Genomic DNA, 16,262 nt, shown 5'->3' on the forward strand with positions numbered 1-16,262 from the left:
ACTCCCATTACTAAGCAGGACTGTCATCTTCTCTCATGTTAATGGCAGCCAATTCATTGCCCAACACAGCCTTCCATTGTGTTGTACACCTGTCAGCCTCAACAGAGCATCAATTGGGCAGTGTTTATCAAAGCTCTTGAGCCATACTTGTTCTTCACAGTTCATCAATAGAAAACTCATCATTACAAATGATTCTTACAAACAATCCCAAACGTCACAGAAGACCACATAGCAAATATGAATATAACCAACTCGTTATGTCAATAGACAAGCAATTTTCTTTCAACAGATAGGAGAGAAGAAAAATCAATACAATTACTATCATCACCTATCTCAACGAGGCCTGACAAAAGGATTACCACTACTTAGAAGGTCATTCCTTGAGACATCAGACAATGAGGAATTTATCCTCATAGAGGCCAAAGAAGACGAGCCTGAAACCTTGTTGGAATCAGTAGTCATTCAGTGGAACAGGGTTCTGTCAGATTCAGGCATCATGCACCATATGCTCTCCAATTCCTACACCACTTCAGCCATGGAAGGTCAACTATCTGTTTCATCTTGGCAACATCTGAGAGCCAAGTTCAGAAATGGCTCAATGCATTCTGATGAGTAAGAACCTTGTCGACTGTCAATTATCAAGGACATCAAACCAGACCGGTACGCCATGCTCACCTGAAATTAAGAATGTAAGAGCATAACTATGAGCAGCATCAGTTTCAGTACATAATGTATCTCTAATGTTTACTCAATATGTTTATTAACTTGTTCCCTCGGTTATCACTTTTATCAAAAAAAAAAATAAAAAAAATCTGGTTCTCTCAATGTTTCCTTCCGTTTTTTAGATCCTTACATGTGTACCTTGCAAGTGCTTTAATTTTATGAAAACAAGTCCAGGAAATCTTGCCTGTGTTGAAATGTTTTCCTGAAAATTTCGACAAAATGCAGAAAAGTTTCAGGAAACGTGCTTCACACCACAGATAGACATAGTCAATCTGGGATGTGAGCTATGGAACCCAATACATATCTGGTCTCTCAAAACCTGGTATGTATCAGACCCTATGCTTTACAAATACATATCTGGTCTCTCAAAACCTGGTATGTATCAGACCCTATGCTTTACAAAATACCTGTAAAGCCTTGAACGATCCCAAAATGTGTTACACCTTGCATGTTATGTGTTACATGATGACTGTACCACCTTCCCAGAAATCCAAGACATATTGAATGTTATGTGCAATGTAATGCTAATACACCAGCAATTGTTCCCAAGAACTACGTCTCGAGATTGGTATCATAGTTTTTGAGGTCTGATTACCATATCAATGGTAAGATCAAGCAAAAATATGTACTCAACAAAAGAAAAGAAAAATCAAGTCGGTTGGGTGTATTGGCTAGCCGTTGTCATGTTATCAGAGCTGGGCATGCCACGTCCCGCGTTCGAATCCCGTGAGAGGCGGTCAAGAATGGGCGGGGTGGGTGTCAAAGTGGATCCGTCCACTCTTGTAGGTAGAAAGCTACCTCCTACAATAGTGGACGGAACCACTCTGACATATTCTTCCCATGCGAGATGGGCTGCATCCCAGTCAGTAGCTCTAAGAGTACAATTCCAAGGTTGTAAACATCACTCTTGTCTGTCAGCTTATGGGTCAAGAAATATTCTGGATCAAGATAGCCCTGTAAAAGAGAGGCAACAATGATTAGTGGATGGCCATTAGTATAACAGGACAAGACATAATACTAGTTCGCTATATTTAACTAAAACTAATTACTAATGCAGGTGTATATGAAGATAACAAGATTTTATTAACATAGAATAAGAAAATTAGTTGAGAAACCTCAATTACCATTTATACAATAATAAATGTATACCAAGCTTTAAGACTCCAAACGTCTTTAGAAACACAAAAGGAATCCAAACATCAATTAAGAGCATCAAGTTTTGAGAAACTATATAGTCAAGCAATAAATTTCTACCAGCTGCATACAAATTCTGATAGCTTCACTTACAGGTGTGCCTTTCACAATAGTGGATACATGGCCAGGCACTGCACCCTCAACATCTGTAACTAGAACAAGACGTGAGAGCCCAAAATTTGCGACTTTAGCAGTAAACTTGGAGTCTAACAATATGTTGCTTGCTTTGATATCCCGATGAAATATAGGAGGATTTGCTTCTGTATGGAGATAGAGGATACCCTTGGTTGATCCTAGTGCAATTTGCAACCTCATTTGAAAACTAGGTTCTTTTACTTTAGCTGCCAGACAAAGAAAAAAGAACATCACATACGAGACATTCAAACTCCAGGAAAAAGGTAAAAGGTAATATAAGGTGTTAAAATACAAGTTCAGAGGTATTTTGGTCATTTCCTATATTTTCAATATTACATTTTTCTCTTATAGTATGGCTATTAGATAGAGAATGTCTTATTTTATCTCTAGTTGAAGGGCATTTTTATCATTTTGTAAATTTTTACTTAAACCCTAAATATAAAGAAGCAGGAAGGGCATTTCTGGCTCGAATTCCAAGGCAGCGAAGTTGCCCCTCTTCCATAAATCCTTTTTCTCTTCTATTTTCTCTCCAAATCACCTATTTTTCATGATATCAGAGCAGTAACTCAAGTCATGGGCAAGTTTCTTTGGATTTTGTGGATCTTTTCTCCATTTTCAGCAATCTCCCTGAAGGTTTTTCCCGGATCTGGACTGGACTGCTAATGATTATTGCTTCTATTTGACTGAATGTTGAGATTTAGAAGTGTTTGATGATCCCAATTTGAGGAAATTTCTCAAATCTGCCTACGTCATCAACCTAGTACTTGTGTCATCATCCATATAGCTTAGGCCATCTTGATTTCTTACAATTAGTCCATTCTTTCATTGATTTATGGTCTCAATTGCTGGAATTGATCACTAGTGGTTCTAAATTGAATGAATTGGGTGTTGCATTGCCCTAATTGAATTCGGTGTGGGGCCCACTTGACTACACAAATGTTGATATTTGGGGAAAGTGCTTCCTTTTGGTTAATTGACGCACTAGTATACTGAATTGTGGAGTTTGATGATATTTAATGGCCGATTCCAGCACACGGGTTGCTATCCAAAGGACTGTTGAGAGCTCATATGTGAAATTCTCTGAGTCTATTCAGATAACTACGATCCGATTGAATGGATCGAATTATATAAACTGGTCTAGATCAGTTTTGATGTATTTGAGGGCAAGAAAAATGACAAAATATATAAATAATGATCCCCCGGTACCTGTTACTGAAGATTGGGTGGCAGAAGATAATTTAGTAATGACCTGGTTGGTCAATAGTATGAAATCCAGATTTAGTGCTCAAATTTTGAGTTGCAGTACTGCTAAGGCAATGTGGACTACATTAGTTTCTATTTTGTCTCAAATTTATCAAGGATCTATGAGTTATATGTGAAGTTTTTTATTATGAAGCGTGGAGGTAGATTAGTGACAAATTATTTCACTGAGATGAGGGGAGTACTACAGGAGATTAGTACATTCCATCCTTTTACTACAAATGTTGAAGACATCCGTAAGAAAAAAAATCAGATTCAAGTAGCCAGGTTTTTGGATCGTTTGGGGCATGAGCATGATGCTATTAGAGCCTAGTTATTAGTCAGTGAGGATGTGACTACTCATGACCAAGCTTTTAACAGAGTTCTTCAAGCTGAAGGTGCAGTTGTAAATAAGAATGAGTCAGGTGGAGCCTCTTAGAAGCAGCTGCTCTTAACCTTCCATCTTCTACTGGTAAGCCCGATGGTCAATTTCATGGTGGTAATAATAGAGATAGAGGTCGCTCTTACACAACCCGTGGTCGTGGCCGAAATGATCGAGGAGAACATAAATGTGTTTATTGTGGTAGGACTAATCATATATCTGAGAAATGCTAGGGCAAATTTGGTAACCTACCTGGGCCTCATCACACATTGGATCCTATGAGAAAATTCAGTAGTTATTACAACGACTGGGTCAACTGACTACTTCTCAAACTACCGAGACTCCTCCTTCTTCCTCAGTGAGTGCCACAATGACGAGTACAGATATGAATGCACTAAATGTGTCTCATTCCCCCTCTTGGATCATTGATTCAGGAGCTTTTATATACATGTCAGGTATGCCCTCTCTATTTCAGTCCATTAGTCCATCTCATTCATATCGTCAAGTTACTTTAGCTGATGGATCCACCTCTCCTATTCAGAGGGAGGGTATAGTTCGTACTACTCCACAAATATCCTAAGATTCTGTTTTATTTGTACCAAAGCTGATTTCAAGCATCATTTGGTCAAAGGGTTTGATGTCTTCAAGCACAAAAATCAGGGCCTCCCCATCAGAACAATGAATGAAGTTCTTGTAGCAAAACAGTGTTGGAAATTCAACAGGTCCGAAGAGGTCATCTCGAGACACTTTGTTGGGCACAAAATCCAGCTGGGCAACCAGCATTGGTGGTTTGGAGATGGAAACTTCTCTAACATCTCCCCCCTTTGGCACATCATAGTGAAGTTTTTTTCATAAAATCAACCCTACTATCTGGTTCCAAGTGGGGAATGGCAGCACAGTCCGGTTTTGGCACAACACTTGGATGGGGCAACAGCCTTTAAAGGATCATTTCCCTAGCCTCTTTCTCCTTGAGAGACATCCTGAATGTGTCATATTTGAAATCACCACTGATGGAAGCAGCAATCTTGATTTCCATAGAGCCTTAACCAATTAGGAAGCAATCTCTACCTTGTCCCTCCTCTCCCAACTTACCAACCTCTAACTTGCAGAGGAACAACGAAGACATTCCCATTTGGGAACCAGAATCTGATGGTGAACTCTCTATATCTAGCTGCTTCAAACTTCTCCTAAATGATTGCCCGAGTAAAGCCTGGGCCCTCTCTTCCCCGAACAATGTGAAATTCTCCTTGTGGAGTGCTGTTGAAGTCAAGATCCTTACACTGAACAATCTTACCAAGAGAGGTACCCAACCTCCCCAACCACCCCCGACACGGCCTTACTTGTTGCCTCAGAGGCAAAAGCACTCCTTCCTAAGGTCGATTTTCTGGCTTGCCCAGAGAAACATCATCTCTTGGCTCTCCACCTTGAGGGAATTCCACCAATTTGAAGCTGGATATGTAAAGGAAAACTGGTCTCGAATTGGTTTCTTTGCATGCACAAAGCCCACTAGAATTCAGGAATAGCTCCCTCTCTGCCAGGCTCCATTAAGCTTGTTAGAAAAAATGTCTAGGGGTATTTTGGTCATTTTACTACTGTCATAGTTTTATTTCTATATGTAATCTTGTTCTATGCATTGAATTATGTTAGTGGTAAAATTTTCATCTACACAGGATACATAGTTAGGGAGATATAAGGAGAATATGCATTATTGTAATTTTGATCAAACCCTATCATTAAACAGAGCTGGGGGTCGTGTATGAGCCTTCTTTTGGTTCTTTTCTCAATCTCTCTCTTCTCCTTCTCTCTTTTTCTCACTTCTCTCTCCTTCCACCACCAAAAACCTTAATTTTTACAAAGCTCAACTTTGACAGCAGCTCCTTAGAGAATCCAGGACAGGCCGGAGGTCAGAGGAGTCTTCAAATCAAGTTCAGACAATGCCCTCTCCGTTGTAGCCCCCGCTTGGGCAGACTGTCTTCTCGGTTGCTGAACTTTCAGCTCTTATGCAAGTCCTCAACCTTTTTAAAGATAAGTTCTAGGGCCACCTCGTGGCTGAGGGTGACTAACTTGCTGTCATCATTTGATGCACCAGCGGTACCCTCCCCCCTTGGAGGCTTAGACCCCTTTATTTTGAAGCCTTAAACCTTGCTTCTGATGTAATTGATCTGATTCATGCATTGAGATCGGCCTATGGCTGACTCTCATATTCAAGAGGGGGTCACCCTTCAATCCCTCATTTTTAGGGACCCCTCTCTTCCGCCTTGTAATTTCCTTGGCCTTCGGGCTTTTAATAAAATGGCACCTTTATTCCAACACAAAAAAAAAAGACTGTTATGGAGGAACTCAGAAAGAATTACATGGCATTAGAAAACATACAGAATAAGCAAACTTGGGCAATAGAGAAAACTCTGGGGGAAGATAGCCAGATAGGTTGTTGTTGTCCAGCAAGCTGCAGAAATTATTTTTTGTCAGCAACGGAACCACGAAGATATCAATCTGAAACACCATAAATAAAAAGCAAAAATCCAAGAAAAATCAAAGTGTGGACAAACAGAAAAATGTATCCACTAGAGTATTAACAGATATAACATTGGCTACCAACTATCATACATGTAAAGAACACACGGCAATCTGGATAGTTCTGGTGGTATCTGCCCACTAATTGAATTGTTGTTCAAGTGGCTGCACACGACCAAAAAAAACTCACATATGCCTTACGTTCTTCAAGTTTGCAAATGATTTTGTAATGAACCTGAAATATGGTTCTGATCTATTTGTATTCTATTTAAATTAGGAAGATAAACAAGTTCTTCAGGCAATGGACCTGTTAACTGATTTCCACTCAGGAGCCTGCATACATGTGTTGCACACAATCAGTTTTCTTCTAACAGCAATGCTATAAGCTGATCAAAGTTTAAGAATCCAGCTAACAACAGTTAATGATATCAAAATATACAATAACAGATCAAAACATCTTTCTCTAGACACCATACTTTCCCAATCACATCAGCCAATATAATCTGGTTCACCATTCTTCACTCAAAGAGGCCAAAGCCTTAAAAGATTTAACTTAGCAAAGGCTTACTTTAAGACAGGAAAACAATAAGACCTCAACTACTCCTCTAAAATTAGTAAATAGGCTTGTATTTCTGCTGCCAATAACTTTTGGATATGTAGTAGCTACAACGTGACATTAACTTCTTCTAGAGGGACCAGATGATAGGAAAGCAATTGATACCATATGACTTTTCCTTCTCATTTCTAGCAACAGGGATTGTCCTTTTTCTAACTTTCCCTCAACTTTGTGGGTAGGAAGGTTCAGCAGGTCCAAATGCGAGTGCAGATATGGTGGTCTTTGTATTCAACTACGATGCAGTCCTACAAACTGCTCGATGAGATTAATCAGATTGATTGCTAATGACTCCTCATATCCTCCAAGGACTGTTCAGGAACCTTTTCAGTGACAATAACTATAGATGCATCTGTAAGTTATAGATGAGCTAAAGTTCCAGAGAGATTCATATTTAACAGCAGCCTACAGAAAAAGCAAAAGAGTATGCATGTACTATGTAAGTCATTTCAACAGCCAGGTGAGCAGTCAAACTCCTTTGCCATAATCGTGGGTGCCAACTGGGTAGAAAAACTGCTAAACTATTGTTATCCAGAAATTGCTCAAAACTTAAGCACGGTGGGGAAGGAGGAGCTGGAGGGGAATCACGTAACCATCTTCATTACAGACCAGCAAAGAGGCCAGTCTTAAGCTACCCTACTTCTATGGCTATACATGTGCTCCATGTCTCAAGCTAGTTGTTTGAAATTGTAAGTTGTGGGAAAATAGTCTGACATAAATTTCAACTTTGAAAGAACTTATACTTATTTCATTTTGGGAGGAATAAATTCAACTTTGCATGATATCAAAGCCAATCAGGGTCAATCTATTTGTGTTTACTGTTGTCTGTGTGGGTTATGTGACAGCTGAGGTAAGTTGCCTCTTCAATAGGTTATTAAAAGGGTCAGTTGACTCTTTGATAGTAACTTGTAAGAGATGCATACTTTGAATGCTACATGCATCTACTAAAATAGAGTAAAACTAAAAATAAATTTTCAATAAGATATTATGCTTACCATCTGAGGATAACCTGTACAATAAATAAATGTTTACTCCATTTGAATTTGATTTTTATATAACATGTTCTACATCTGTTAGGCTTAAATCTATAAAAAACTGAAACTCCACCTGGTCTTTCAAATCGTGTAGTGAATGGGACATGGATACCTGATAATTGATATGACTGGAAGAATCAAAATGATATTAGTTCAGTTTTGGAAAAGAAGTTCATCCAGATTTTAACAGAGTAGAACTTTTTTCACGTATTTCTTTGCTCTATTTTTTCTTCTTTCATTTAACATAATGAAGAGGAAGAAGGTCTTTGAATCATGCAGGACATCCAATGTCAACAAAGCAGAGCAGTCAACGAACTGGTTGAACCACTTCAATCAAATTAAACCAATATATGATGTCTTTACACTTGCCATGTTACCTTTCACACATAAATTAGATAACAATGATAACTTTTTCCTCCCGAGAAACATATTCATATAGTGAGAGGCAAAAAAGAGCCCACAGCCAAATCGCCATCAACTTTCCACAATTCGTATGGCCTTTAGTGATTTCTTAGGTGGTGGAAGAAAATGGGTGTTCCAGCGAAACTACTTTTCGTTAGAGATAAAGAGTGATGGAGTGCTACTAATGGATACTGGAAGTGTTTTTTAGCCACAGGATGCCACGGAGAGAAAGTTCATGAGCAAGATCATTGCCTTGACTTCATTAATTTTCACAAGTAATTATTGAATTAATTTAGGTATATGTTCTATTATGTGATATGCCTTAATAAAACACATCAAGAGATCTTCTCTTGATTTTAGGAAATCAAGATAAATCAATCTCTTGATTGGTTTGTCATGGCTGCATCACAAATCACCCATGAAGACAAATCACCCATTAATTTCTCCCTTTCATAATAATGAGATCGGTTGAGAGGTGACAATGAGTATAAGAACGAAGCTAATCACTTTGCTAATCAATTCCAAGACCATTTTCCTTTCTTTCTTCCACCTCAAGGCCATACTGGGTCCTTTTCTTCTGAGGAAAAAGACCCTAAAAAATCACAGTGATGCATGGTTTTCATGGCCATTCATTTGCATGGGACCATATGCTTCATAGTAGTTATCTCAAGAACACTAAGACGCGTGTTAGGAAATTCTTAGTGGAAAAAATAAGTATAGAATTCATAGTAGTTGTCTCAAGAACACTAAGACGCGTGTTAGGAAATTCTTAGTGGAAAAAATAAGTATAGAATTCATAGTAGTTGTCTCAAGAACACTAAGACGCGTGTTAGGAAATTCTTAGTGGAAAAAATAAGTATAGAATTCAAGTAGGTATAGAAAAAGACTAGCACGGTGACAAACGAAGCTTCGTTCCTTGACGCTTTCTGGGTGCCATGGAAGGTGAAGTCAACAAACAAGGCAGACGAGGAAAAGAGAAGGTGCCAGAAACATGAATCTCAAACTGCGAAGTAATCCATCGCCTATATAAAGGCTATTGTATCTGTGTCTTTGTCAGGCTCTTCTGTAAAAGCTCATCCAAAGAGGGCAGAAATTAATCAAGGAATACCAAGTGGTTGTGCTCCTTACTGTGTTATGGTTTCCCAAAACGCCCATCGGATCGATCCTGAAAACCTTACTCGGAGGTCTGAGCATCTGGTGATCGAAGTGGGTCAACTTCAGAGGGTTTTAGATAATCCTGTGGAAGCAAAACAACGGGATATGTGCTTCTTACCCAGAGTACCTTCCTATATTGTCGAACGAAACGAGAATTTGTATAGGCCAAAGCTGGTCTCAATTGGTCCATATCATCACAAGCAGGCATACTTGAAGCCAATGGAAGAGTATAAGGTTAGAGCGCTACGCAAGTTCCTTGGAAATTCAGGGAAAACTCTGGATGACTTCAAGAGGGCATTGGAGGATGATGTGAATAAGCTAATGGATTCATACAAGGACTTGGATCCAGAATGCTGGGATGAATGTAAGTTCCTGGAGCTGATGATACTTGATAGCTGCTTCATATTAGAGTTTTTCAGGACGTTTGCCATTCGTAAGAGCGGTGGTTACAGTGATCCAGTGTTTGGAATCGATAGACCATTTACCTACTTCAGCACTATTTTAGAAGACATCTTTATGTTGGAAAACCAGGTACCTTTCTTGGTGCTGGAGAAATTGCTAGCTGTTGAAAACTTGATCACAGTTAATGCGGTGAGTCTCTCCTTCCAAACAAAACTGGGTATCTTATGATTTCATTGAAATTTGTTTCTGATATTTTGTTCAATCTACCAAATAGGTTGAGCACTTGGATGAATGTTCTGGCGATCATCTTCCCAAGGCACATAAACTATACAGAGGAGACAATCCTATACATCTATTGGACTTATTCTGGACCAAAATTATTGGAAGACGTGTGCTGTCTATTCCAAAAATTCCAAATTTTGAAATATTGGAAGTTAGAAGTGCAAGCACATACAAGAGAGCTGGGATTGTATTCAAAGGAAGCCAAACCATTACCATTGCAGCTGGAATTAAACTAGAGAATAGAGTCCTTGAGCTCCCAGTTAATGCACTTCGTCTCCATGAGACTCTGCTTGCAAATCTCTTAGTTTACGAAAATCTTCGGAGTCTAGAGAGTCTGGAAATCCACTCGTATTTTTCATTAATGATTGGTCTTCTGCAATCAGTAGAAGATGTTCGATTACTTGGAATAGATTCATTGGCTGAAGCTGAGAGGATCCTTAAGTCACTCAAGTATATGCGAGATTATAATCCAATGGCAATGGCCATAGATACAGAAAGTGTTATCATGCCCACGGTTCAGCAGCTAAATGAGTACTACAAAGCCAGCACAAAGAAATGGAAGAGACGCTTCAGGGAGTGGAGTGACAACCTCAACAAAACCTACTTCAATAACCCTTGGACGGTCCTCTCATTGATTGGAGCTATGCTTTTCTTAGCATTTACCCTCTGCCAAACTGTCTTTTCAGCCCTCTCCTATTACAGTCCACACAGCTGATTGCCTTCTGCTCTTCAATGTCTTCATTAGTGACAATCGTAACGAAGCCTACTTTTGTTGTGTTTTGTGCTTTGTTAAGTTCATAATTATACTAGTGGCTAATGTTGTGAAATGACAAAATACTATTTGTAAAAGAAGAGGTTCAAGCCTATATTTTGAATGAGAATTTTACAGCAAGCAAGGTGTTTCTAGCATATTTTTACAAAATTTCTGCAAGTAAAGAAAGAAAAAATAATGCAAACCTGAGTTACAAAAAAAAATTTGGAATTAAAGTTGTTTTGAGCCTTGTCAAGAAGATGCACACAATAGGAGTTCAACCCATGGGTTGGTTCAAAACCCATAAGGACAAGAAAAAAACAAGAAGGATGCGAACCCGAGTTACAAAAACTTTTGGAATTAAAAGTGGATTAGAACCATGTAGGAAGCTGAATCCTATGGAGTCGAACCCAAGGGTGGATTCGACCACCAAATCGAAGCATTAGAAACATATTGCTAGTTTTCTTATTTATGGAAAATGTGCTATACATGTTAAACTCGAGTCAAACTTTAAATTATGCTCCACATGATAGTGATAGTGGCTCCACATGATTTTCTAACTTCCCAAGTGTTCCTAAGTGATTTCTCATAGTGATAGTGATAGTGATAGTGATTTCTTATAGTGAGAGACAAAAAAGAGTCCTTAGCCAAATCGCCATCAACTTTCCACAATTCTTATGGCCTTTAGCTAACCACGATGAACTTTCAACTCGGTTGCTTTGCTGGACATACGACGCAGTTTGACCTCAACATCACCTAGACTTTCCTGTAAGAGCATATGCTCCCATCAAAGCAATTCTAGGTATCTTAATTTCTCATTGTGTCAATGTAATTTGTCTTTTTGTTTGGTCTTCTTAGGTGGTGGAAGAAAATGGATTTTCCAGCGAGACTACCTTTCATTAGAGATGAAGAGTGATGGAGTGCTGCTAATTGATACTGGAAGTGTTTTTTGAGCCACAGGATGCCATGGGGAGAAAGTTCATGAGCAAGATCATTGCCTTGATTTCTATAATTGACGACATCTATGACGTGTATGGGACGGTAGAGGAACTGCAACTGTTCAACGATGCGATTGAAAGGTTTTTGTTCATCTTCCTTAAGTAATAGCTTTCAGTTCATTTGATTTGGTAACAAATGACTTGCTCAGGTGGGAAAAAGTGGTTTCAGATCAGCTCCCAGAGTACATGAAATATCCTTATCCTGTGATTTTAGACACCATCAAACAAACTCTTGACGATGAGCTTGCACCAGAAGGAAACTCCTTTGACACCTTCTACATAAAAGAAGCAGTAAGAAACTTAAGCTCTCCCATCGTTCAATTATCATGGAAATTTCGACTTTCTTTCAAGGATCACCTTAGCTTGGATCACCTTAGTCTTCGATGCATGCACATAGGTTGAGCACTTGGATGAATGTTTTGGCGATCTTCTTCCCAAGGCACATGAACTATACAGAGGAGACAATCCTATACATCTATTGGACTTAGTCTGGACCAAAATTATAGGAAGACGTGTACTGTCTATTCCAAAACTTCCAAAATTTGAAATATTGGAAGTTAGAAGCGCAGGCACATACAAGAAAGCCGGGATTGTGTTCAAAGGAAACCAAACCAAAAGCATTTCAGCTGGAATTAAACTAGAGAATAGAGTCCTTGATCTCTCAGTTAATGCACTTTGTCTCCATGAGACTCTGCGTGCAAATCTCCTAGTTTTCGAAAATCTTCTAGGGAGTCTAGAAATCCGCTCGTATTTTTCTTTAATGAGTGCTCTCCCGGCGTTCAATTATCATGGAAATTTCGACTTTCTTTCAAGGATCACCTTAGCTTCTTCTCAGAGGAAGAAGCATGTGCCAACGTTAAGAGAAATGGTGGCCAGCGCATGGAAGGACCTCAATCTAGGGTATCTCAATCCAACAACTTAGTCCTTTCGTTCCACATGAAAGAGTCGTTAACCGGGCAGCAGAAATTGACATTCTTTAAAAGGTAAAGCAGCCAGAGCTAAAATCTTTCAAGAATTGAAAATCTCATCATATGACTCAAAATGATTTGCTTGAAATTATGATGATTGATTGATTGATTGATTGAGGTGATAATTTTGAGAAATTTTTTGAACTAGAAAACACACTACCAGAACTTCTCATGAGACTCATGGGGAACTCCTTGTAATGGGAGCAACATTCAAATCTAAAAGCACAACCACGTACTACAAGGTAAGCATCACTTAGTAATGGAAGCACAACCACGTACTTCCCTTTCATAATACTGAGACCGGTTGAGAGGAGGAAGCTACCCTTCTGTCACTTCGCTAATCAATTTCAAGACCATTTTCTTTTCTTTCTTCCACCTCAAGGCCATTCATTTGCACGGGACCATATGCTTCATAGTAGTTATCTGAACACCAAGACGCGTCCTGGGAGACCATTTCTTCGTCCTCTTTCTGTGGAGTTCATGATACACACTGACGTCGATGTTTTTACTTGAGCGACCTTACAAGCTTATGAAATCTAACACAGCAAGTCCACTGATCGTGAATTGAGGGACAAACGAAGCTTCGTTCGTTGAGGCTTTCTGGGTGCAGTAGTCAAGTCAACAAACAAGGCAGACAAGGAAAAGAGAAGGTGCTTGAAACTTGAATCTCAATCTGCCAAGTAATCCATCGCCTATATAAAGGCTATTGTATTTGTGTCTTTGTCAGGCTCTTCTGTAAAAGCTCATCCAAAGAGGGAAGAAATTAATCAAGGAATACCAGGTGGTTGTGCTCCTAACTGCGCTATGGCTTCCCAAAACAACGCCCATCGGATCGATCCTGAAAACCTTACGCGGAGGTCTGAGCATCTGAGGATCGAAGTGGGTCAACTTCAGAGGATTTTAGATACTCCTGTGGTGGCAAAACAATGGGATAGGTGCTTCTTACCCAGAGTACCTTTCTATCTTGTCGAACGGAACGAGAATTTGTATAGGCCAAAGCTGGTCTCAATTGGTCCATATAATCACAACCAGGCATACTTGAAGCCAATGGAAGAGTATAAGGTTAGAGCTCTACGCATGTTCCTTGAAAATTCAGGGAAAACTCTGGATGACTTGAAGAGTGCTTTGAAGCATGATGTGAATAAGCTAATGGATTCATACAAGGACTTAGATGCACAAGGGTGGGATGAACGTAAGTTCCTGGAGCTGATGATACTTGATGGCTGCTTCATACTTGAGTTTTTCAGGACGTTTGTCATTCGTGAGAGCGATGGTTACAGAGATCCAGCGTTTGTCATCTATAAACCCTTTACCTGCTTTGGCGATATTTTATTTGACATATTAATGTTGGAAAACCAGGTACCTTTCTTGGTGCTGGAGAAATTGCTAGCTGTCGAAAACTTGATCACAGTTGATGCGGTGAGTATCTTTATCCAAACAAAACTGGGTATCTTATGATTTCACTTAAATTTGTTTCTGATATTTTGTTCAATCTACCAAATAGGTTGAGCACTTGGATGAATGTTTTGGCCATTTGCTTCCCAAGGTACATGAACTATACAGAGGAGACAATCCTATACATCTATTGGACTTGGTCTGGACCAAAATTACTGGAAGACGCGTACTGTCTATTCCGAAACTTCCAAATATTGAAGTATTGGAAGTTAAAAGTGCAAGCACATACAAGAAAGCCGGGATCGTGTTCAAAGGAATCCAAAACAATACCATTGCAGCTGGAATTAAACTAGAGAATAGAGTCCTTGAGCTCCCAGTTAATGCACTTCGTCTCCATGAGACTCTGCTTGCAAATCTCTTAGTTTACGAAAATCTTCGTAGTCTAGAGAGTCTGGAAATCCACTCGTATTTTTCTTTAATGATTGGTCTTCTGCAAACAGTAGAAGATGTTCGATTACTTGGAATAGATTCATTGACTGAAGCTGAGATGATCCTTAACTCACTCAAGTTTATGCGAGATTATATTTCAATCACCATAGATACAGAAAGTGTTATCTTGCTCATTGTTCAGCAGCTAAATGAGTATCACAGAGACAGCACAAAGAAATGGAAGAGACGCTTCCGGGAGTGGAGTGACAACCTCAACAAAACCTACTTCAATAACCCTTGGACGGTCCTCTCATTGATTGGAGCTATGCTTTTCTTAGCATTTACCCTCTGCCAAACGATCTTTTCAGCCCTCTCCTATTACAGTCCTCACGGCTGATTGCCTTCTGCTCTTCAATGTCTTCATTAGTGACAATCGTAATGAAGCCTACTTTTGTTGTGTTTTGGGATTTTTTAAGTTCATAATTATACTAGAGGCTAATGTTGTGAAATGACAAAGTACTATTTGTAAAACAAGAGGTTCAAGCCTATATTTTGAATGAGAAATTTACAGCAAGCAAGGTGTTTCTAGCATATTTTTACAAAATTTCTGCAAGTAAAGAAAGAAAAAATAATGCAAACCTGAGTTACAAAAAAAGTTTTGGAATTAAAGTTGTTTTGAGCCTTGTCAAGAAGATGCACACAATATGAGTTCAACCCATGGGTTGGTTCAAAACCCATAAGGACAAGAAAAAAACAAGAAGGATGCGAACCCGAGTTACAAAAACTTTTGGAATTAAAAGTGGATTAGAACCATGTAGGAAGCTGAATCCTATGGAGTCGAACCCATGGGTGGATTCGACTACCAAATCGAAGCATTAGAAACATATTGCTATACATGTTAAACTCGAGTCAAACTTTAAAATATGCTCCACATGATAGTGATAGTGGCTCCACATGATTTTCTAAGTTCCCAAGTTTTTGATGCAGGAGAAGCGTGAGGCGGGTAAGTAATCGGATCCGTCTTTCTGAACCCGGTTTGGGTTTGTTGCTCTTAGTTGTAGCCCGGGTTTGTCAGGGGTTTTGCCTTTTGGATGTTAAAACCAGTTTTGTGTACAGGGGATAGATAATTGATGTGTATGAAATTGAACAGAAACAGGAGGATTTTCTCTCTGTTTAGGGCGACCTATTGCCAAAATTTCCCACAGATTACCGGTGGAATTGCCGGCAGGATAATCACTATCCTGTGTCCGGCGTCAGTTGGTATCAGAGCCTAAGGCTAGGGAAGAGGTTGGTCTCGCCAAAGACATTGCAGCGAGAAGTTGAAGGGGTCGACGAGGACGACGTCGTCGCGTCGCCGTCACCGTTGAGCTACCGCTCAACACTGCTGCTGTAACCGTTGAGCTACCGCTCAACGTTGCTGCCAGAAAAGCTCGGGGCTCGACCGAGTAGTTACAGAAAATAGGGTTTCGGCAAAGAAAAAGGTGCAGAATAGTTACCGTCGCCGTCGCCGTGGTCGGAGCCGCCATCGACGAAGCTGGCCGAACAACAAGAGTTCGGGATTGACGGAAACCAGAGCTCCGAAACAAGGTTTCGTGGTGCCAAGACAGGGGAGTTCCGAGACTCATTGCCAGAGCGAGCTAGCGTCG

General features: G+C 39.7%; 4 protein-coding genes across 4 annotated transcripts; 3 read left to right on the forward strand and 1 right to left on the reverse strand.

Annotated features, from left to right (window-relative positions):
• Positions 1-543: 543 nt before the first annotated feature.
• LOC137966281 (probable LRR receptor-like serine/threonine-protein kinase At1g06840) lies at positions 544-2,832 on the reverse strand. The gene is made up of 5 exons (XM_068812860.1): positions 2,817-2,832; positions 2,011-2,258; positions 1,606-1,677; positions 854-925; positions 544-675 (listed from the first exon to the last, which is right to left on the reverse strand). The coding sequence occupies exons 1-5, from the start codon at positions 2,830-2,832 to the stop codon at positions 544-546; spliced, it is 540 nt and encodes a 179-aa protein (XP_068668961.1).
• A 1,211-nt stretch (positions 2,833-4,043) lies between these two features.
• On the forward strand, positions 4,044-10,790 carry LOC137966282 (UPF0481 protein At3g47200-like). The gene is made up of 3 exons (XM_068812862.1): positions 4,044-4,128; positions 9,294-9,982; positions 10,068-10,790. Exons 1-3 carry the CDS (start codon positions 4,044-4,046, stop codon positions 10,788-10,790), a joined length of 1,497 nt encoding a protein of 498 aa, XP_068668963.1.
• Positions 10,791-11,792: 1,002 nt separating this feature from the next.
• LOC137966283 (beta-cubebene synthase-like) lies at positions 11,793-12,746 on the forward strand. The gene is made up of 3 exons (XM_068812863.1): positions 11,793-11,905; positions 11,974-12,115; positions 12,222-12,746. The coding sequence occupies exons 1-3, from the start codon at positions 11,793-11,795 to the stop codon at positions 12,744-12,746; spliced, it is 780 nt and encodes a 259-aa protein (XP_068668964.1).
• Positions 12,747-13,596: 850 nt separating this feature from the next.
• LOC137966284 (UPF0481 protein At3g47200-like) lies at positions 13,597-15,013 on the forward strand. Its single transcript, XM_068812864.1, has 2 exons — positions 13,597-14,211; positions 14,297-15,013. Exons 1-2 carry the CDS (start codon positions 13,597-13,599, stop codon positions 15,011-15,013), a joined length of 1,332 nt encoding a protein of 443 aa, XP_068668965.1.
• The last annotated feature ends 1,249 nt before the right edge of the window (positions 15,014-16,262 follow it).

Source organism: Aristolochia californica, unplaced genomic scaffold (genome assembly GCF_029961685.1).
Source record: "Aristolochia californica isolate CCGP_79_NKW_82.1479 unplaced genomic scaffold, dmAriCali1.0.hap1 SCAF_5, whole genome shotgun sequence".
Classification (NCBI taxonomy): Eukaryota; Viridiplantae; Streptophyta; class Magnoliopsida; order Piperales; family Aristolochiaceae; genus Aristolochia; species Aristolochia californica.